The sequence below is a fragment of the Hemibagrus wyckioides genome, linkage group LG21, assembly GCF_019097595.1.
Source record: "Hemibagrus wyckioides isolate EC202008001 linkage group LG21, SWU_Hwy_1.0, whole genome shotgun sequence".
NCBI classification, from domain to species: Eukaryota; Metazoa; Chordata; class Actinopteri; order Siluriformes; family Bagridae; genus Hemibagrus; species Hemibagrus wyckioides.
The window spans coordinates 19928565-19952049 of NC_080730.1; the positions used below are offsets into that span (position 1 = coordinate 19928565).

General features: G+C 41.8%; 1 protein-coding gene across 14 annotated transcripts in view; it reads right to left on the reverse strand.

The window, feature by feature from the left end:
- cacna1da (calcium channel, voltage-dependent, L type, alpha 1D subunit, a) overlaps nt 1-20565 on the reverse strand; it is an 89191-nt gene extending 68626 nt beyond the window's left edge. For 9 of the 14 annotated variants that reach the window (XM_058373333.1, XM_058373337.1, XM_058373341.1 and 6 more), the window contains exons 1-3: nt 20304-20565; nt 15572-15968; nt 12922-13027 (exon numbers count right to left, since the gene is read on the reverse strand). In XM_058373333.1, coding sequence (XP_058229316.1) covers nt 12922-13027; nt 15572-15798 — 333 coding nt within the window. In that variant the 5' untranslated portion in view covers nt 15799-15968; nt 20304-20565. The remainder of the gene's footprint in view (nt 1-12921; nt 13028-15571; nt 15969-20303) is intronic. The other 5 variants (XM_058373339.1, XM_058373343.1, XM_058373340.1 and 2 more) reach the window with 1 other exon arrangement.
- Nucleotides 20566-23485: the final 2920 nt, after the last annotated feature.

A 23485-nucleotide genomic window follows, 5' to 3' on the forward strand; every position in this document is an offset into this window, starting at 1 on the left:
AGTAGTGTGGCCACAGCTTGAGTGGTAAAGATGGAGCCAAGTGAGGCATGATGGATACACAGCTGGGCTGAGGGCTTGAGAAAGGAGCCCATTGAAGGGATGGGGTGAGACAGAAGAAAAGACACAATAAAGCCTGAAAGCTTTTTCTCCTAATAGGGGTGGGAAAAACGCTATAAAATATTGCACCCTTTTTTTTGGTGTTGTTGTTCTGCTGTTTTTCAGGCCCCTTTTTCCAGCTCACCATTCCTCTCAACCAACTGCCACACAACCAGCTCACCATTCAGTGTAACTTTGGGGACAAGCCAGATTTGAACCAGCAACCTCTATCTTCTGAGGCAAGACCTTTACCACTACACCACAGAGTCCCACAGAGAAAGAAGCCGTGTTCTGGGTTATGTCTTTTAAATTGGAAACTACAAAGATTAAAAAAAATAAAAATAAAAAAAATAAAAATTACATTATAGAATTTATACTGCAATGTGAATGCAATAAATATATTTAAACCTGAAATTAAGAGACCCATGTGAATAAAAAAAATTAATAAAGGAGAAAAAACAAATGTGGAATTTAATTCTGATTCCAAGTGAAGCTAGCAGTGACCAACTGCACCATGTGACAGTTAATACTGCTCCTTTACAACAGAACGTCTTCACTATCCATGAAGACACTTAGCCACTTTAAATTAGATTCAATGCCAAACTGCATTCTCAAGTAACAGACAATGCCAACATTAGCTCAGTCAGCTCTAAAATTCAAAACATTGAGATAACAGTAGCTGGTGCAAATTTGAGCCTCACTGCAAATGTCTGAAAACAATCTAATTAAGGAAAAGCTGGAAAAATTGCCCTAGACAAACAATCAAGTAACTGGTATCTCTAAAAGGATCACTGTCTACCATTCTGTTTCCTCAGAGTAATCTGCAGCCCATAATCTGCACATGCTTGAGCTAGAGCAAGTGCACAGATCACCAATCCTGAAGCCTGCACCCAGAGTACCTCCACAACTCATGCTGCTCTGTTTTTCTTCTATTCTCAGTCAAAGATGGCCTTCAGCTAGCGTGAAAAAAATGGGCAGCTGTATTACAAGAAATCTAAGGTGCACTTCCTTCACAAACTCTCAACAGATCCTCAGAGATGCTGGAGTGAGTGCTCAGTGTGCTAATTAGCTAACTACACACCTGGAAGCAGTCAGCATTCATCCGCTGTTTAAATAACACATCCACACTATTTTCATCGTGTGCTGTTGGACTAAGGGAATGCAAGTAACATTACTGACAAATGAATCAAGCAATGACTAGGAACAAAAAAGTAGGACAATTGTGGATGCTGTTTATAGGTTTAGTCATGGTATAAGGTGTGTGTGTGTGTGTGTGTGTGGGGAAGCCTGCTGGTTGCTGCAGGCCTTGTTTTGCCAACAATTTACCAACAATTGAGTGGAGCACTTATCCCAGAGTAAGAGAGACAGGCGCTTTTGTTAATGCCATAAAAGGCTGGACAAGACTACAGGCTGCTGATGTAGACAGAGCGGAGAGAGAGAAAAAAAAAGACAGAGTGGCAGCGGAGGATATATCAGATAAAATACTAGCTGTTTCAAAATGCATTGACCACAGTGATCCCTGGAGATCCTCCTTTCCTACACACATTAGTGTTGCCTGCTCCCAGCATAATTAATCCAACTAATCAACTAATTAATAGCCCTTCCTGAGATGAAGTGTGTGTGTGTGTGTTGGAGAGGAAAAAATAGGTGCAGGACAAGGTAGCATGGCTATGAACCAGTGGCTTAAAGAGAGAGCTTTGTAGCTGTTTCTTGTCATACACTAAAATTTGCTAAAACATTCATTTTTCTACATCAGCTAACATTTAAAACAGATTTTAGTAAAACATTTTCTTTCATCTTAGGTGTAGTGTATACTTCATTCATTACTCTGAGTGACCATGCAGAAGCTGCACTGTTCACTGTTCACAACCTTGAGCCAAAAGGTTTTCAAATCCGCAAAATATTTAGCGATTTTAATGCACAGAAACATTAAACACACTGACAAACCTGTTCCAGCATGACAAAGCCCCTGTGCACAAAGCAGCTCCATGAAGACACGGTGTGTTAAGGTTGAAGGGGAAGAACTGGAGTGTCCTGCATAGAGTCCTGACTCTGACTCAACCCCACTGAACACCTTTGGGATGAACTGGATCTCCAGACCTCCTCACACAACATCAGTGTCTGATTTCACTAAAGCTCTTGTAGATCAGTGAACACAAATCCCCACAGCCACGATCCAACATCTAGTGGAAAACCTTCCAGAAGAGCGGAGCTTTTTATAACAGCAAAGAGGGAACAACTCTGTTTGAACGCACAGGGTGCTCTGGTGTCCACATACTTTTGGCTATATAGTGCAGACATAAGGAAGGCCAGTGAGGGAATGACTGCTGTAACGTGAGTGAGAACAGGAACTAACTTGTTTCATTGATGTTCCACAACATTACATAAAGGATTAGACATCATTGTCAAATTGCTGTAGTATATGGGAGCTAAATCATTTGGGCTATATCTCACTCCCATTGGTCTCTGTCAGTGTAGAGATTTTCTGGCTTCACCATCACTGCTGACAGAGAGAGAGAGAGAGAGAGAGAGAGAGAGAGAGATTGAGTGAAAACGGACGTCCAGCCCTTCACCCATCTGTTTTATTCATATATCAGCACTAAGGGAGCGAGTGAGGGGGCGGAGCAGCCCAGAAATATCTCTGACTCATCACAGTTTATTTATGCTCCAAAGACTTATAGTACATATTCTTTTTTCACCAACACACACACACACACACACACTAAATTATTAGCTACTTCATTCCAACAAAACCGCTTGACACACACAAACCATCCACTCAGGAAACACAACTTCCAGCCAAAAGTAGCCGTACTGTAACCTGACTCAACATTTCAACTACACCATCCCACACACACACCTAGTGATGACTGGGCAAAACCGAGTCTTCCTTGGCACCTAAACTGCAGTGTAAGGAACTTCATCTCCAGCATATCCAAGCAGAGCCTGGCGATATGGACACGATGGTTATATAATGTAAATAAATGGCTCTATACTGATTAGATTTCACTATAAGGAGGTCGCGCTGGTCCGTATTGTGCTTTTTAATATATTAAATCTCCTGCTGGTGAAGCTGTGATGTTCCAGTACAGTGTCTGGAGCGCAGTGATTTGTGTGTTGGATTGTGTGAATGCGCTTGGGACAACCGTATCGTCCCCAGGTTCTGTTTCCTTAATCGTAGTCGCAAAAAGTCACTTCAGCTAAGTGATGGAAAGTGTAACTTTACCAGGAATGTGTGGAAGATCAAATTATTCCAGATGAAAGGATGTAAGGAGCGCTATAAGAGCAGAGCTGCGTTCATACACACACCAATCCACTCTCTACTGCTACAGCTGGACTTCATGTAGATCCTGAGTGACAGATGTCTCGTCCAATCAGAGGGAAGAGTTCCATTCTCAAACTATACAGTGAGGGAAAAAATGATTTGATCCCCTGCTGATTTTGTACTTTTGCCCACTGACAAAGAAATGATCAGTCTGTAATTTTAATGGTAGGTGTATTTGAACAGTGAGAGACAGAATAACAACAAAAAAATCCAGAAAAACACATTTCAGAAAAGTTCTACATTGATTTGCATTTTAATGAGTGAAATAAGTATTTGATCCCTTATCAGTCAGAAAGATTTCTGGCTCCCAGGTGTCTTTTATACAGGTAAGGAGCTGAGATTACAGTAGGACCACTCTCGGGGAGTGCTCTTAATCTCAGCTCATTAACTGTATGAAAGACACCTGTCCACAGAAGGAAGCAATCAATCAGATTCCAAACTCTCCATCATGGCCAAGACCAAAGAGCTGTCCATGGATGTCAGGGACAAGATTGTAGACCTACACAAGGCTGGAATGAGCTACAAGACCATCGCCTAGCAGCTTGGTGACAAGGTGACAACAGTTGGTGCGATTATTCCCAAATGGAAGAAACACAAAAGGACTGTCAGTCTTCCTCGGTCTGGGGCTCCATGCAAGATCTCACCTCATGGAGTTTCAATGATCATGAGAATGGCGAGGAATCAGCCCAGAATTACACTGGAGGATTTTGTCAATGATCTCAAGGCAGCTGGGACCACAGTCACCAAGAAAACAATTGGTAACACACTACGCCGTGAAAGACTGAAATCCAGTAGCGCCCGCAAGGTCCCCCTGCTAAAGAAAGCACATGTACAGGCTCATCTGAAGTTTGCCAGTGAACATCTGAATGATTCAGAGGTCATGTGGTCAAATGAGACCAAAATCCAGCTCTTTGGCATCAACTCAACTCGCCGTGTTTGGAAGAGGAGGAATGACTCCAAGGAGACCATCCCCACCGTCAAACATGGAGGTGGAAACATTATGCTTTGGGGGTGTTTTTCTGCTAAGGGGATAGGACAACCGCACCGCATCAAAGGGACGATGGATGGAGCCATGTACCGTCAAATCTTGAGTGAGAACCTCCTTCCCTCAGCCAGGGCATTGAAAATGGGTCATGGATGCAAAGAGGAGTGGGTCCAAATTCCTTGAGATGTGAGATGTGTGCAAACCTGGTGGCCAACTACAAGAAATGTCTGACGTCTGTGATTGCCATCAAGGGTTTGCCACCAAGTACTAAGTCATGTTTTGCAAAGGGGTCAAATACTTATTTCACTCATTAAAATGCAAATCAATGTATAACTTTTTTGAAATGTGTTTTTCTGGATTTTTTGTTGTTATTCTATCTCTCACTGTTCAAATACACCTACCCTTAAAATTACAGACTGATCATTTCTTTGTCAGTGGGCAAACGTACAAAATCAGCAGGGGATCAAATCATTTTTTCCCTCACTGTACCTACCTATCCCAGTTTATCTGAATTGTTGTGTTTTCAGTTTTGTTATTTTGTTTTGCACTTCTCGGCCACTGTAGTCGTGTGATAAAGAGTACTGAAGAGAAAAAAGACATGAGCAATGTTTTTAATGTGAATCTGTGACACAGCTCATGGCCTGAACATTATAATGAAGATATTAGGGAATTTATGTTGTCAGCAGTCTGTAAGACGGCATTTAACTCAATAACTCATAATTGTCATAATTGGGGGTTATATTAGATTGTATTATTTAGTCTGTTAGGACTCTGGGTTACCAAAATATGGGAAATGACACGTTGCAGCTAGCTAATGAATTTAACATTTAACTACCTGTTTTGCCCCCCACCCCACCCCCCTCACTCACACACACAATTTCCAAGCTGATATATCATTTAACTCAAGAAGTCAGCCAATATTAAGGCTCCTTAGACTAATCAGTGCTGGAAGGACATTACACTGATATATGAGCACCTCTGGTGTAAACACAAGTCACCTCCAGGGCTTTAATCAAAGACTCTGTGTTTCTGTGTTCATGCCTCATGCTACCTGTCACACAGTGAGATTAAAAACACAAAGAACTCACAGACACACACAAACACACACAGTGTACTGGCAGAAATGATTCACAATGATGTATCACCTCTCAGTAGACAAAATCAAGACGCTACCCAAAAAAACCCTTAAAGAAAAGTCCAGTCACTACACTATCAGCTCTTTCTGATATCATCATCATAGTCCCTGAGGATTGTGATCTCAGAAAACACTATCCTATAACGTTTTGGTCAATTTCATCAATCCTGCAGACTTCACAAGGTGAGTGTCACTGTCAGACTGCGAGCTCCGGTACAGCTACAGGTTTATATTCCCTGTGGTACTACAGGCACAACCGCTGCTCTAATTCTGTACTTTTTAAGGTACACTCTGTCCTCCAGGGCCTGCAGTAAAGACTCCTGTAAAATAATATCATCACCACAGAGATACTGGTTAGTACTCTTTTGTTCTGTAGCCTCGTTTTAGCTCTTCTTTTATTCTGGATAAAACAGAAGCGGACTGAATTGCAACGTCATGACAGAAAATCTAAAAATCATATTTGTTTTGTTGAGAAGCTTCATTTTATCCTCACCCTCCAACATGGATGATAAACTGGAGTCAGGGATCTGCTGTGCATGAGAGCAGATCGATGTGATTTCCTCATTGATAGTTTCTGAGAAGGTTTGAGACAAACCGACAATAGCATCAGTTGTAGATTCCGTATCGTGTGGAAGGATTTAAATGTCTGTTTGGAAACATGATGCCTGCAGCATTAAGATAAACTTTCAACCTTTGTATCCTTTAAGAACTTTTACTAACCTGCTGTCTGATTTCAGAGCTTTCTCAGAAGCTGTGAATGTGTTCAACTCGCAGAACACGAGCGCAGGTTACATTTAAGAGAAGGTTTATCAGGGCGACTTCACCATACAAGACTTCAGTAAGTATCACTGCTGCTGTCCATCACAGAGCTCATGCACATGTAGAGTCCATATCATTTTCTCATGAGTGGAGGTAAAGTTAATTCTCGTTAACTCGCTATGTTTATTTGCTTCAGTTTTACAGCATCCCTGACCTCGTTAACAGCTAATTATTAATAATTAAATTTTTAAAAAAAAGATGAAATGTTACACTAGCAGACACTAGCAGCTACAGCCATCTCGTTCCTCCTGGTATTGTTTGATGTAGTGACAGCACTTCTACACACCATGTCACACGCATAAGCCACGCCCCCTTCCTTTCCAGCGAGTGGCAGCAAGACCCTGGATGCAGCCTGAACTCCACAAGCGACACTGCATCAATCAGCAATAGTACATTATACTGCACACCATCAACAGTCCTATCTAAGCGACAGGGACATCGGCGCTAAAACCATGAAAGGCTAACGACTAAAAACTCCAGTCCGACTGATTCTGAGTGACTTTCTGCTAGCTGTAACAGCGACATGATCAGCACGAGGATGTGTTTTTAAATGTTTTAGAGAAAGCTTATGTTCATTAGCGTGTTTCTATTTTTAACTGAGAAACACAGAAATAAGCACATGCTGCTAGAGTTAATGTGCATGCTCAGTGTAAAAAACAAGCTAATGTTATTCTGACCAGAGAATGCAGGCACAGAAACACACACACACACACACACTGTGAGACCTGATGAGACCCGTGTAACACTAATTCACATTTTGCCTTTCTAAAGACGAGTTCGGTCCACATACCACCTGAGGGGCTTTCAACAAAATGACTGCAAGAGTGTGTGTGTGTGTGTGTGAGTGTGTGTGAGCAATTTACCCTGGTGCCTGCAAGCAGATCATTTATTAATGGTAGAGCACAAGATCACCTGAAGAAAACCTCAGGCAGGTCAACACGATGACGCCAGAGCCATTTCATTCTTCATGGCGCACACACACACACACACTTCCAAAATTCCTCTATAAAAAGTAAAAAAGATAATGTGTATGTAAACAGACTCACATGTCCTGCTCTCTCTCTCTCTCTCTCTCTCACACACACACACACACACACACACACACACACATCTAGACAAAGAGCAGTGGGGTGTCAGGCCATGAGACGTAAATAAGCAGTTGGCTAAGTGATTAAACACACTCTTCAGGCATCACCCCTACTGGGGTCTACAGACACAGCCAGCCTCCCTCACACAAACACACAGCATCACACACACACACACACACACACACAGCATCACACACACAAACATGTATTCATGTAAACACACTCTTAGATTTTTGCAATTCTGCCATTAAACAAGAGATAAAAATGAGACTACTATAAAACTATATGTATGTTTACATGTGCATGTGTGTGTTTGTGTGTGAGTGTGTGTACATGTGTGTGTTTGTGTGTGTGTGTGTGTGTGTGTTTGTGTGTGAGTGTGTGTACATGTGTGTGTTTGTGTGTGTGTGTTTATGTGTAAGTGTGTGTACATGTGTGTGTTTGTGTGTGTGTGTGTGTGTTTGTGTGTAAGTGTGTGTACATGTGTGTGTTTGTGTGTGTGTGTGTGTGTTTGTGTGTAAGTGTGTGTACATGTGTGTGTTTGTGTGTGTGTGTGTCTGTGTGTAAGTGTGTGTACATGTGTGTGTTTGTGTGTGTGTGTTTGTGTGTAAGTGTGTGTACATGTGTGTGTTTGTGTGTGTGTTTGTGTGTAAGTGTGTGTACATGTGTGTGTTTGTGTGTGTGTGTGTTTGTGTGTAAGTGTGTGTACATGTGTGTGTTTGTGTGTGTGTGTGTTTGTGTGTAAGTGTGTGTACATGTGTGTGTTTGTGTGTGTGTGTTTGTGTGTAAGTGTGTGTACATGTGTGTGTTTGTGTGTGTGTGTGTTTGTGTGTAAGTGTGTGTACATGTGTGTGTTTGTGTGTGTGTGTGTTTGTGTGTAAGTGTGTGTACATGTGTGTGTTTGTGTGTGTGTGTGTTTGTGTGTAAGTGTGTGTACATGTGTGTGTTTGTGTGTGTGTGTTTGTGTGTAAGTGTGTGTACATGTGTGTGTTTGTGTGTGTGTGTGTTTGTGTGTAAGTGTGTGTACATGTGCATGTGTGTGTGTAAACAGTTAGGTCTGTGAATGCTATTGGCTTTGAAAAGGCCACACAGGTCTAAGCAGCAGCAGCAGGAGCCACAGCATCCTCCAACCAACTGACCTTTCAACAGGACGCCAGTCTGTCTGACAGTCTGTGTGTGTGTGTGTGTGTGTGTGTGTAAACAGGTGAGCTTGGGAAAAGTGAGTGTAATAGCAACAGAGGTGATGATGTGTGCAGAGTTCATTTGCAACAGTATACAAAAGCGTCCAGCATGCACCTGTGTGTGTGTGTGTGTGTGTGTGTCTATAGTGTATATGAGTGTGTACAAAAAGTGAGGAAGCCACAGTCTGTGTGCTACAGTCTCACCTGAAACACACACACACACACACACACAGTGCCTAGCCAGAACATCACACCTCCACATCACAGCCCAATAACACACTGAATGAGACCTCACAGCTCCTAACACAGGTCTTTTCAATGCAGCACGCACACACACACACACACACACACACATTATATATATATATATATATATATATATATATATATATATATATATATATATATATATATACACATACATACATAATTTGTATGTAATTTTTTTCATGTAGCACCTTTAATGCCACAAAAAATTATAATTGATGAAATTTCAAAACAATTGCCAATAAAAATGAGATTATTATAAAATTACAGAAAGGCGGCTGAATATGACGCTGCATTTTCAAGAAGCCCTGCAGCATAATAAAGGCCAGAGGGAGGGGTTCATTTCCAGGGAGTCGCAGCCAAACACACAGGAGATGAGAGGCACTGGAGGAAGGACCATGTTCAGGTGAAAACAACGAGCAGTAATAGACGGGAATTTAATCAGTATTATAATGATAATAGAATAAAAATACTTTTAAACACTTTTGTGGTTTTGAAGCAGTTTTTGTTTAAAATAGGAGTCAAGCTGTTGCAAAAACTGGAGCATGCACACTAGATACAGCTGGTTAAAGGAGGTGTGGCCTGTTTCTGTCAGTCTCAGTGAAGGAGGCGTGGCCTATTTGTCAGTTATGCTACTAATAAGCCCTGAGCAGCAGCAGCAGCTCTACACTGTGTTGCGGTCATTTATAGCTGGCTTTAACGATATTTTGAGCTTTAGGGCATCAGCGTGAATCGTATGGTTTAAGATACAGACTGAACGCTGAGTCTGAGGGAAAAAAACAGTAACAAGACTGTTATGAGTTTATTTGAACACGTGTCTAAACCTCGTCTCTACGTCAGCGCACCTGAGGGAGGCTACCTGTGTAGTGTGTGATACTGAACACGCTGTGTTTCTGATGAAACAGTCACCTGCTGCGCTAACACCCCACAGAGCAACACACACACACACACGCTGATCCAGACTGGAGGTATTAGCCAGGACCAAGAACATTTCATACACACACACACACACACACACACACACACACACACATGGGTCTACAATACAGACATAAGATAAAGGATCTCCCTCTCCCTCTCTTTCTTTCTCTCTCTCTCCCTTTCCTCTTCACCACTCGCCTTAGCTCTCTCTCTCTGTCTCTTTCTCTCTCTCTCTCTCTCTCTCTCTCTCCTGTATAGTCTTCAGCATCAGAGAAGAAAAAAACAGGAGAGAATAAAGCAAGAAATTCCTGATTTATAGCAATAATTAATGTAAATAATTAAAATACTGCCAAAAGTGTTTTTTTCAACTAAGTATAAAGACTAAAGAGGAGTGTCAGGTCTGTATTGATATCGTGTTCATACCTCAGCACTGGGGAGATCTGGATTGTGATTGGCTGTCAGGTGTTGATTATGGTTTACATTAACACACTCTTTCTCACTTCTATAGTAACAGCAGACCCCCATGAAAACCCATGTGTTATGGTTAATATAGTAAAGTTTCTGTAATGAGTAGGGAAGGAGTCTGAATGACATCCCAGTCTCTGTTCGCTGGCATTTTAAATCATCTTTATCACACTGTATTGACTTGTCTGTTATAAATGTAGCTTTAATTCCTAAACCTCACCTTAACAGTGTTTTGTGATGTTTATATTATATGTATTGTGTTTCATTTATTTGTTATTTGATTATTCTGTGTGTTGGAAGTGTGCGCTGACTCGAGAGCCTTTCACTGTCCGAATGGGAGATTGAACAGCTGCCTCATCTCGCCTCGTATTCAGAGAGACACACACAATACGTCACCGCTGATTCACCAGCTACCACTCACACACACACACACACACACACACACGCCTCTTCCCTAAATATGCCACTGCAAAGCTGCACAATCACAGCTATTCAGCACAAGAAGAGCAGGAGCTTGTAAAACAGGAGACATGCTTGTAAAAGGACAGACGTTCTCACGAGCAACATCACAGCTGATGTGTCTCAGAGCGCTGCACATAAACTCCATTACCACACCACAAGGACCGAACATCTTCACATCACGGCGCATCAATAACTGCCATATTTAACACAACACTTCAACATACTTCCTGCCTTCAGTCTGGATGCCGGCCGTCTTGCCAAGCAGCTTCTCTGAGCTCCAGAGATAAAATCCGTCCCATTCAGAAGGACAACATGAGGACAGCTGCATGTGTTCTGTGGTTCTACAGACAAATAAGCATTGTGTGTCTTTCTTTCAGAAGAAAATCTCATGAGTCTGTTCATAAAGAGACAGAACTGAGAAATACTTTCAGCGATGAAGTGAAATATAGATAAAGAGTGATTAAAAGCTAGGCAGCTTTAGTAAAACATGAGCTCTTTAATATCAGTCCACTCCTTATTCCAGTAACACACACTCCTTACACCCAGCTACTCCAGTAACACACACTCCTTACACCCAGCTACTCCAGTAACACACACTCCTTACACCCAGCTACTCCAGTAACACACACTCCTTACACCCAGCTACTCCAGTAACACACACTCCTTACACCCAGCTACTCCAGTAACACACACTCCTTACACCCAGCTACTCCAGTAACACACACTCCTTACACTCAGCTACTCCAGTAACACACACTCCTATACTCCTAAACTGCTGCTTTAAACACTGCAAACTGCTGCTTTAAACATTGCAAACTGCTGCTTTAAACACTGCAAACTGCTGCTTTAAACACTGCAAACTGCTGCTTTAAACACTGCAAACTGCTGCTTTAAACACTGCAAACTGCTGCTTTAAACACTGCAAACTGCTGCTTTAAACATTGCAAACTGCTGCTTTAAACATTGCAAACTGCTGCTTTAAACACTGCAAACTGCTGCTTTAAACATTGCAAACTGCTGCTTTAAACATTTCAAACTGCTGCTTTAAACATTGCAAACTGCTGCTTTAAGCACTGCAAACTGCTGCTTTAAACACTGCAAACTGCTGCTTTAAACATTGCAAACTGCTGCTTTAAACACTGCAAACTGCTGCTTTAAACACTGCAAACTGCTGCTTTAAACATTGCAAACTGCTGCTTTAAACATTGCAAACTGCTGCTTTAAACATTGCAAACTGCTGCTTTAAATACTGCAAACTGCTGCTTTAAACACTGCAAACTGCTGCTTTAAACACTGCAAACTGCTGCTTTAAACATTGCAAACTGCTGCTTTAAACACTGCAAACTGCTGCTTTAAACATTGCAAACTGCTGCTTTAAACACTGCAAACTGCTGCTTTAAACATTGCAAACTGCTGCTTTAAACATTGCAAACTGCTGCTTTAAACACTGCAAACTGCTGCTTTAAACATTGCAAACTGCTGCTTTAAACACTGCAAACTGCTGCTTTAAACATTGCAAACTGCTGCTTTAAACATTGCAAACTGCTGCTTTAAACACTGCAAACTGCTGCTTTAAACACTGCAAACTGCTGCTTTAAACATTGCAAACTGCTGCTTTAAACATTGCAAACTGCTGCTTTAAACATTGCAAACTGCTGCTTTAAACACTGCAAACTGCTGCTTTAAACATTGCAAACTGCTGCTTTAAACATTGCAAACTGCTGCTTTAAACACTGCAAACTGCTGCTTTAAACATTGCAAACTGCTGCTTTAAACATTGCAAACTGCTGCTTTAAACATTGCAAACTGCTGCTTTAAACACTGCAAACTGCTGCTTTAAACATTGCAAACTGCTGCTTTAAACATTGTGCTTTGATGCAAATCTGCACTGCCAGTGGAATGCTCTCCCTGTACAGCATTTATTGATTCTGATGTTCATTTACTAACAGCACTGTCTAACGCAACACCAGAGTTCATCCAGACCGAGTCTTTTTGTGTCCTTCACAATTCCCCAGACAATTAGGTGCAGTGGAAATGACAGCACTACTCGGTTCTGCCCGAATTAAGACAATTTAAAATCAACCAATAAGTCAAAAGAGATGTCCTTTATGACCGAGCCTCTAACCAAGGTTTAAGAGCTCAGACGTTCAGAAAGGTGATGATGGTTGTTCACTCACCAGGTCGTGATTGGTCGAGTTGGAGTCATCTTCAGGAAACGGGATGTAGACGGCTAAGGCCATGCAGTTGGCAAAAATAGCAATTAGTATAAAGATATCAAATGGCCTGCAAGCGCTAGGGTTAAGGAAGATAATATCTGTTTAAAGTCATAAGCCAAACAGTAACAACATTCACTCTCTACAATGAAAACACAGTATTACACAAAACAGTATTTTACTCAGAGAAACCTTTAACAGAGCCCGATCTAATAACGCAAATTCATTTAGAGAATGCTTGAGCTGGTTTTAATATCCACTGCTGTCTGTTTCAGACACTTTTATTATTGCAGCATCAATATCTAGAGTCTGTAAACCACTTAACAACAGACATTTGGCAGTTTCGTTTTAGCAGACAAATCTATTTCAGCGCATCCGAATCATCTGGCTTATCATCTACTTATCAACTCTGAAGTGCAGTAACTGATTTTTTTTTAGAAAATCAAACAGAAGTACTGAATTTTTAAAGAAGTACTGAATCTTAACATGCACTTAAGGAAATTCCTCCTGCTTTTTACTGCATGGAAATAGGTTTTGTTCCAGATCTTGATCTAAATGCTGCACAAAAAAAAACTAATTACTATAAATGAGGCATTAATAAGGACCAAAAATACAAATAAATCATCTTAATAAAACCAAAAATGAGTACAAATAAAATCAGGTGATGAGTGGAACAACATTAAACATTTAAGTGTGTGATGTGGTGATGGAGCTACACAAGCTGTAAAGATTTACTCTTAATGCACATCGATCAGCCATAACATTATGACCACTGAGAGGTGCCGTGAATAAGACTGATGATCTCCTCATCATGGCTCCTGTTAGTGGGTGGGATATATTAGGCAGCAAGTGAACATTTTGTCCTCAAAGCTGATGTGTTAGAAGCAGGAAAAATGGACAAGTGTAAGGATTTGAGCGAGTTTGACGAAGGGCCAAATTGTGATGGCTAGACCACTGGATCAGAGCATCAGTGGTGAACCGGCGACAGGGTCACGGGCGGCCAAGGCTCATTGATGCAAGTGGGGAGTGAAGGCTGGCCCGTGTGATCCGATCCAACAGATGAGCTACTGTTGCTCACATTGCTGAAGTTAATGCTGGTTCTGATAGAAAGGGGTCAGAATACACAGTGCAGGACGGGTCAGGGCTGTTTTGGCAGCAAAGGGAAGAGAAACACAATATTAGGCATGTGGTCATAATGTTATGACTGATTGGTGTATATGAAGGTCAGTCATCAATAAGTGAGTTTATTAAAGTCACATAATAGTGATGCCTCAATGAGCAAGAGAGTAAAACGAGGTAAGTACGTTTGTTCTTCATTCTTCCTGTCTGTCCTCTCATCGAGACTCCTCAGAAAGAGGACTTAAGAAGCGAGAATGTGACGCGAGGAGACACAATTATAGAAATAAGAAGCGCCCCATGGTCTGTGACTGATTCTCTCTAACTGCCATTTCGCACTGCTGTGTGCCTACAATGCATTATGGGTAATACAAATATCCCTGTCCCTGTCTGTGCAAAAATACCAACTAGACATGAACCCTAGCAAATTAATTTCCACCAATTTTCATTTCCAGCATCACCCACTCATTCCTCTCCGAGTGTGTTGCTGTTCCCAGTGTGTGGCTGAAACACCAGCGCTGCTTTTCTCTCACTGAGACGCACAGGGCGCTGTACAGATCCTGCACTCTCTCGCTGAGTCACAGCTCTGTCACTTCTTTCACTGCAGTTCCTTTAGCCTGCTTTCTAAAACACAGAGAGAGCTGCGCAGCTCGAAACTAGGCCAAACACACACACACACACACACCTATCACACCTATCCCTGTGTGAGATTAATGTCCTTGCTGCTCTGGGCTGAAACGCTCACACAGCTGATGTTTGCACCTTCTCAGTGAAACATGCTGATCAGGGGTCGGTTCTTACCTTTCACATGCTTAGGAATCTATTTTCTAGTCAAATGATCACTAAACACAACGAAGACGTTATGTCTCAAAAATCCCCAGTGCACTTAAACCAGGTCTAAAAAAAAAAAAAAGACTCATTTCGCAAAAAAAAAAAACGTACTCGGCTCTCCTTCCTGTGATTTTCCCTAAACTCTAGATTTTATATATAACTTTAAACACTCTCTTCTACACAGCAGTCTAACGCTGTATGATTTTTTGTCTGATATTTTAATTGAAGAACTTAACCTCTGGCAAATACAAAGCGTGACACTACAAAGCCCTTGCCTTAAAATCAGGTATTGCTTTCGGATCGGATCTGACAATTATTCGCCTCAGCAGCTCATTATTGAGTTTCTCGGGTGTGTTAGAAGGAAGAAGACGCTAAATAGATTCAGTAGCCCGTTTTCCTGGTTGATTAGACCCTGCTTGTCCTCTTCATGTAATGTAAAAGTAAAGCACAGTACGTTATCATTTTTGGATGAGATAATCATTTTTGGACACTTAGTGTTCCTAGTGGAAATGATGACCTTCAGTGTGGTAACGGTGACTCTGCTTCATCACACCACTACTGGTGGTTATTTTCCAGCACAGCAGGAACTGGACAATCTAAAGCTCCCTATAAAGAGAATGCCATGTTACGTTTGATTCTGTCTCAGTTCTCAGGGTGTAAAGGATATTTCCACTCCACGATGCTGATGCAGGCCCGGCGAAACGGGTTGTTCAGCTTCAGGCAGAACAGCGCTCTCTGTGGCCGTGAGTTGGCTGAGCCGACGCTCTTGCTTTTGGCGTACTGCAGCCTCTTCTTTGCCGCCAGCGAGCCCACCGGCGCCACCACTGTCGTGGGCGGAACCTCTGCGTCGTCGGCAGGCAGGACAGGCGGCGGGACCGGGCCGTTGACACTCATGGTGCAGGCTTGGGCCAGAGCGGGGCATCCACCGGCACGAGCCTCCCAGGAGAGAGGGGAGAGGGGCAGGGGAGAGGGTGGGGACTGGGGCGGAGGGGCGGGACTTTCTCACCAACACGCCGGCACGTCACCAGGAACAGGGACACTGGTGCTGCTGGCATAATTTGCCTCTGAAAGAAAAGAGGGAAAGGGATGAGTTGGATGTGTGTGTGTGTGTGTGTGTGTGTGATTGAGAGGAAAAGAGAAATAAATAGAGTCAAAAAGAACAGCATGGATATGGAAGGAGAAAGACATTGAAAGCGTGTGTGTGTGTGTGTGTGTGTGTGTGTGTGTGTGTGTGTGAGAAGTTTGTGGGAGGCTGTGTGATGATTTCCTTATCTATTCCTCTGCATTATGCAATATCGTGGGTGTTAAGTCAAAAAAACTGACATGCTGAGTGTTGGGGGTCTAAAGGCTCCTGGGACCAGCATACATTACCACACACACACACACACACACACACAACACACACACAACACACACACAACACACACACAACACACACACAACACACACACAACACACACTCCAAACTAAGCCAGATGATTAAAGCAAACTAACAGAGACCACTGCTGAGAGTGTCCATGAGGATGAACGTCTTCAGGTTAGTAAAGCAGCTGCAACACTGAGAGCTCAGCTTTGATGTCTAAATACCTCTCTGTATCTGAGATGTGTTTTATTGATTGTTGAGCATCGGATCAATTTTCTATTTGTATTTATAGTTAATGTTCAATAGATCCACTCCATCAATGCCACTAAGGAGTCTCGTATTAATAATGTCTTCCTACGACATGAAAAAAATATCAAATAAGGAATATTAAATGCCCGCACTGGTTAATGCTACCTCACTGATAACAGTGTGTGTGGGGGGGGGGGGGTCTAAAATTTGCCACATGCATGTTACCTCATAACCTTATAACTGAATGACCTTTGGTATTATGTAAACTGTATCATTTTAGAATAATATCAGAATTACGCTGTAAAAAGTGATAAAATCTTTCCATGGTTGAGTTAAAAGAGTTTCTCTGTGTTGATTTAATTTGCTCATATGCTGTAACACACTCTGATGTGCATTTCCATGTCCATTAAAGCCACGCATGCACAACATGACTTACACCATCGTAAAAGATAAGGAACATTGTGAACATCTCATCTCACTTCTAACATGAAGCGAGCGAACCCGTAAATACACACGGATGCCATGACGCAAAACAGCCTATTCACTTTGATTGTGGGATTGTGTTTTCTTTTTTTTAACACAACACCTGACAAGTGCACCAGTCCCTGCTCTGTCTTCCGCCCTGTGATTGGCTGCTGCATGGATCAGTTATCAAAGGAACGTCTCCAGGGTTCAGGATACACTGATGAACCAAATCAGGTCAAAAAATCGGAAATGCCTCAAGGTTTGAGAATTCAGCTACGACACAGGAAGTGACATTAAACTAAAATAATAATAAATATCTGAGCTGAACGCTTGTGTAGAGTCTCAGAAATGGAGGACCTTTAATTAGAGCTGTTTTGAAGAGAAATGAAAACAAACTCCTGCGGTATCTAGAATCATAATTTTCAGCTCCAAACACATGCCGCTGTCATTTATGCGCACAGTGTGAAAGCATATGCGTGGAGTCCAGCGTGGGCTGAGCAGCATGGGAGCGAGTGGACATGCCGGGCGTGAGGAGACCGAGACTGAGACTGAGACTAAGACATACCCCCCGCCCCCCGACCTGAGCCCGTTAACGCTGCCTCGCTGACATCAGTGTGTGAGTCTGTTATATGCTATATCCATGTTAACGAATACAATTACATACAATTTCCTAGTGCAGCATGTGTCACATAGTGCAACGTGTCTCTAGCTCTGAAAACGTTAAGGCAGCAGCTATAGATATCCAGAGTGTAGTTAAATACATCTAACACACTTAGCTAATGTGAAGACACAACAATTAGCAACAGCAACGCAACTACAAAGTCTGAAAGCATCTGTATTCGTTGCCAGTTTTCATTTTTACTCCAAAGCACTGAATAAGAAACGAACAGCTCAAATGATTCCTCAGCTCAATCCTGCGGCGCACGTGGTCCCACGTTTCTGCAGTTCCCCGCTCACTACTTAATCTCCTACCTGCACTTGACTGTTTGATGGCGTAAAAATGAGTGGTGAACTTGGTCAGAATCACACTTTAAGAATTTGAGTGCTTCTCTGGCATCGGGTTGCTGCTCCGTTTATTATGTATGTAATCACTAAACACATCCCGGATCGGCTTTCCTCCTCCGAGATCGTATGCAAATGCAGGTCTGAGGCTCAATTAACCTTTAATGAAAAATATAGCAGCCTGTGGCTTGTATAGCAAATAGCCTTTATATGTGGAAATGCCACACGAAGAGTCTGTTATCGGGGCCTCGCCGTTACAGCGTTAACTGGAAACAGTCTGCTTTCTTCAGCTAGTTCAGATAAGAGGTTTAGGAGTAATAGTAGTGATGGCTAATCCACATAATCAAACTGGTATGCGGTGGGAAAGACGGACTGGATCGTGCCATGGAGTACAGAAAAGAGGACAGCGTCATGGTGGCGAAAGTAGAACTAATGTGGTGGTTTCAGTAGGCCCGGATTATTAAAAGCTTTTATTTTTATTTAAATTGTGTCCCTGAATTCAAAAAACAATATACAGGTTAATGATTTGAGTGTTTCAGAGGAAGTGTTCTCGCTAAATTTGTTCAAAATAAGAAAACTCCGAAGACACAAAAAAAACCACTGCCTCTAAAAGCACTGGAGGATGAAGCTGTCTTGATGTGTGCAATATTGTAGATGACAAACCTAATGTAATAAAAGTTTCATTTGAGAGCGAGTTCAAAAATGGGAATCAATCAGACAAAATGAGTTCGTATTTGATCCGCCGGTGTCGCTTGAGACTATAGTGAATAAATGATCTGATTAAAATCCCACCGCAGGTGACCCACTGAAGGACGACGCTAACCGAAAGCCAGAACTCGGAGATGAAGATTCTGCAAAACTGTGAAGCCAAGATTTAACCGATTTTCCCTGGCATCAAATGAAGCAGAGGATAACGAGCATAAAGCACGAGCAGAGCTGTCACACCAATAAATCAGCTGTGTTAAGTCCTTGACCCATTAGGCCTCATGGGAACCGCAGGGAAAAAAGGGGCATCAAAGAGGTCACAGTGTTTATTCCGCAAAAAGGTCATCTAGCCGCTCTTCTCCTCTACTGCGTTACTGTTCAGTAGACTACAGCTACAGTAACGGGAGAAAACACTGAGGTTATGGGTTATAATCTTATCATCTATATTGTTTGGCTGAATCCCAAGTGCTCCCAAAGGAGCATATCAATTATAAATTAGGGTCTGTCATGAAATAATTCCCTAAGTGGGACATAGGGAGTAGTTTGTGATTCAGCCCTTAGTTTCTGAGGGACTACATATCAATTTCTGAATGGTTATTAATAGATTCTGAACAATATTTGTGTTTTGTGTCTTTTACACAACACAGCGACAAACAAACAAAACTAGTACATGTTATTACACTTTAAATACTTTTAAGATATGCTCTGAAAGCCTCAGGTCCTGTCAGATACCAAGGGCTGAATCCCAAATAATCCCAGCTGGATACAGAAATTATAAACTGGTGTTTGTTACTGAATTATTTCATCCCTGATAGGAAGAAATGAATAATTTAGGATTTAGCCCCTGGGTCAAGGGTTATAGAGCCTATATAAGATGATTTTTAACGGGCTGAGCACTTAAAACATGTTTATTATAATAACACATTAAAGCAGTGTGTGTGTGTGTGTGTGTGTGTGTGTGTGTGTGTGATGTGTTTTGCTTTAAACGCAGTTTGAATGGACGGAAACATTCCCCAAAGGAAGTGGCGACACTTCGATTATAACCTCGATACAAAAATAAAACCTTTTAAAATGTAGGTTAAATCTGACTTCATGTCACCTAAATGACACAAAAACGTCTCTTTCCACACCAAAAAAAATGTCAAGCGGTGTATGAACGTTTTCGGCTAGCTCCGTGGCTATCAGGTGATGCGCGAGCTAACAGCTGCTTGGTTACCACAGCGCGAGACGTTACCATAGGTTACCATACTGCCAGGTTACCATACCGTTATGCGATACCAGTCACCCGCCGACATTTTGTTTTGTTTTGTTTTATTTTTTATTTATTTAACATGACCCCTAAAATACATCTTAATCGGATATGACGAACAGTGACAGCGTCACAGGTCTCACGGGACCGAAACACAAATGAAGGACAAAGGGGGTTTTTTGTTTGTTTGTTTGTTTTGTTTTTTCCCCAACGCGAGTGTTATATAGACGTCGTATCATAAGCTTGGACAATACCGTTAGGTTTATTTCAGAGCTGATGAAGATTAAAAAACAGATAAATACATCTATACAGAGAAGCACCGCTCATGACCGAGGGCTGCTGAAAGTCGTCCGTGAATGTCGTTACCTTCTTTGAGGACTTTATCGCAGGTCTGGCGCTCCGTTTAGATCCGTAGAGAAACCTCCGCGACCAAAATCGCTCAGCTCCGGCCTCCGACGGCGGATTTAAAGTCATTAGCTCGAGGCGCGAGAGACACACGTATGCACACGCACGCGTGCGCTATTAAAATCATAACGTTCCATGTTTTTCGCTGGAAGCGCGAGCCGTGTAGGACGCCAGCGCGCACGAGAGCATCCTCAGAGCCGTGTGCGCGCGCGCGCGTGAGAGTGTGTGCGTGGAAACGCGCTCACGCGCGCACGCTCGTACGGCGCGCGGGCCCGTTTTTCAGCGCCGGTGATAAACGAATGAGCGAAAGAGGCACCGGTCCAGTCCCCTGCTCGTGCGTAGACGCAAGGCGCTTTTATTTAACATTAGCGACATGAGCGCATAGGAAGTCATTATTCATTATTAAAAAAAAAAAAATACTACTCACATTCTATAACGTCCACATCCGGGTTTTTGAAGCATAATACGGCGTTTATATGGTCATTATAACTGACGGTTCATACAGAGAGAAAGATGTGTTGCTATAGTAACAGCGCCAAACAGCCGACGTAATGACAGGCGAACTCATAGGCAGGAAAGGTAAACAAAACCTTTAACATCTCTCTCTCTCTCTCTATCTCTCTCTATCTCTCTCTCTCTCTGTTAATTAAAATTTATAGGCATGACCATATAAGGGCATAGATAGGAAAGCGGGGTCCGGTAAAAGAACGAGCCCATGTTATTTAAGTCTATAAGCCTGTAATCGGACATCCCTGTGGAAGCTCTGTGGTCCTCCTCCAGCTGTGGGACTCTAGAATTGTCGCTAGATTCTCACTTGTAATGGTTCAGAAAGTGTTGATTAATTTTCTGAGCGTCTTTAATTAATGCACTCGTTCTAATGTATTATTGTTTATCTCTTTCACAGGGACTTGTACAGTGGACATATAAACAGATTTAAAAAAGGAGACATGTATTTAATATTTCTGGAAGGATCCTCCAGTGTCAGTGCTCAGTGTCAGAGGTTTCTCTGTCACATGACAAGTTGCATTTTTTTGTCCTATTAATTTTAAGAGTCAGAGAAAAAAACATGAGGGAATGATTGTTTATAGCTGGTATAACCGGAGTGAGAATGGGAATGAGCTTGTTTCACTCGCTCAAATGTAACTATAAACAGATAAAAATACAGAGAGAAAATTGTAATAATTGAAAACAAATAGCTGTGGTATAAGAGGAATAAAACACTTGGGGATGTGCTGTTGAAAGGAATTAATCAATTCTGGAGTAACATGTTAGATGTAACTCCTCTTCATCACTGATGATTATTTTACTATAACCGCACAACACCAAGCATGTTATTCCCTATTTCATCCATTCACCATGAACACAGTTTTTATTAGTTAATAAAGGGTGGAGAGAAGATTTTATAGAAATTATGGAGCTGAAGATGTGTATGAGAGTGAGAGATAGACAGACAGACAGACAGACAGACAGACAGAAATTGACAGAGAGCCCACTCTGATCAGGCCAAAGAGGAAATAAATGTGACATAAAAAGCAAAGCAGTCGAATTGTAAATAATCTGCACAAAGATGAGGATGGACGACCGCAGGCAATAGAGGGGGCGGGTGGCTGTGTGTGTGTGTGTGTGTGTGTATGTGCACGTGTGTGTAAGTGTCACAACAAAAATCAGCACTTCTGCAACACTACAGCCGAGCTGGTTGGCCAAGCAGAAAGAAATGATTCCTTACTCAGAAAGTAAATAGTAGATGGTTAAAGGCAAGCTCCGGAGTCAAGGTGCACAGAAAGGTCTCAGCCGCCGAGTCTACAGAGATGAGATGGAGGGAAAGGGTGAAAGACAGAGGAGGAACATGGGAGAGTCAAAAAGCCAGGAAAACACAAGGTCATTGCGGTCTTTAAAAATTTATATTGTGGTGTAACCTGGAGTTTAAGCCTGAAGCCGAGAGCTGAGCTGTGAGCCGTTATGAAGCTTGTGGATGGTTTCAGCAGGAGAATATGAGAGAGGAGACAGCAGAGTAGCAATGTTATGAAGGTTAAACAATTATGAAGTGTTATGAAGGTAAAAGAGGTTAGGGATATCGTGACCAGAAAGTCATAACGAGGGCACCAAAGAAAAAGAGCTGAATACAAAAAATAAAAATAAAATAAAATAAAATAAACTGAGAGAAATCATTTCAATCGTATCAGTGCTGAGATTTAAAATAAGTTCTGACTCACTCAGGGTTAATTCTCAGTTGGATGATGAATAGAGGCAGTGCTGTAAATTGATCATTATCACTTTCTGTACTCTCCACTGACCCCTAATGTACACAATTCCCTCAGCTTTGTTCTCTCCAAATGAACAATTAGATAAAATTTCAGGATGTTCTCTGGCTGTGACTCAACAGCATGTTTCTAATTGCTTTGGCTTTGTCCCACAGGAGAACAACCTGGTTAACTGTCCTGAATTTGGATTGTGGTAACAAAAAAATATTATATATATGAAAACTAATATCAGAGCCCATAACAAGGCATTTATGGGAAGCTAAAGGTAGATGTAATGCATTATGAAGTCTGCTAGCTAGCTAAGAACGCACACACACTCACCTTACCTAGCTGAATGTTATCTACATAGTTAGCTCAACATCAGGGCTGTTTCTTGCTACAAGCCGTTTAAATGGTCCTTTAGGGCCCTTAGAACCACCAGGGGCCCCATGATTTTTAAAATAGATTTGCACACATTAGGAAAAATTTCACAGAAAGGGCGCATGAGAAGAATAGAAAATGCAATTTACTTTATGCAATTAACATAATATAATGCTAGATGATCACGAAAAAGTGCCAGTTATGAAGTGTTTGTATATATCTGGGGCACAAAAATGAAATTAACACTAGAAACAAAGCTATTTAATTGGATTAATCAGTTTGTCTGCTTCTGCTTGTTGATGTAACTGAAATGGAAAAAGTCAGTGGCTCAATAACATTCTAGCTAATAACTTGCTAAGGCAACAGAAGCCCTTTGACTTTAATGATAGTCACTGCTCAGGAGGTGGAAATGTCAGCCTTCAGGTCTTTTCAGAGCTATAGAACTTTTCACCAATATTCATTTTTCAGGTACTTTATGGAAACATTTTGATGCGTTGTCAGCGTTTGAACCAACCGAAAGTG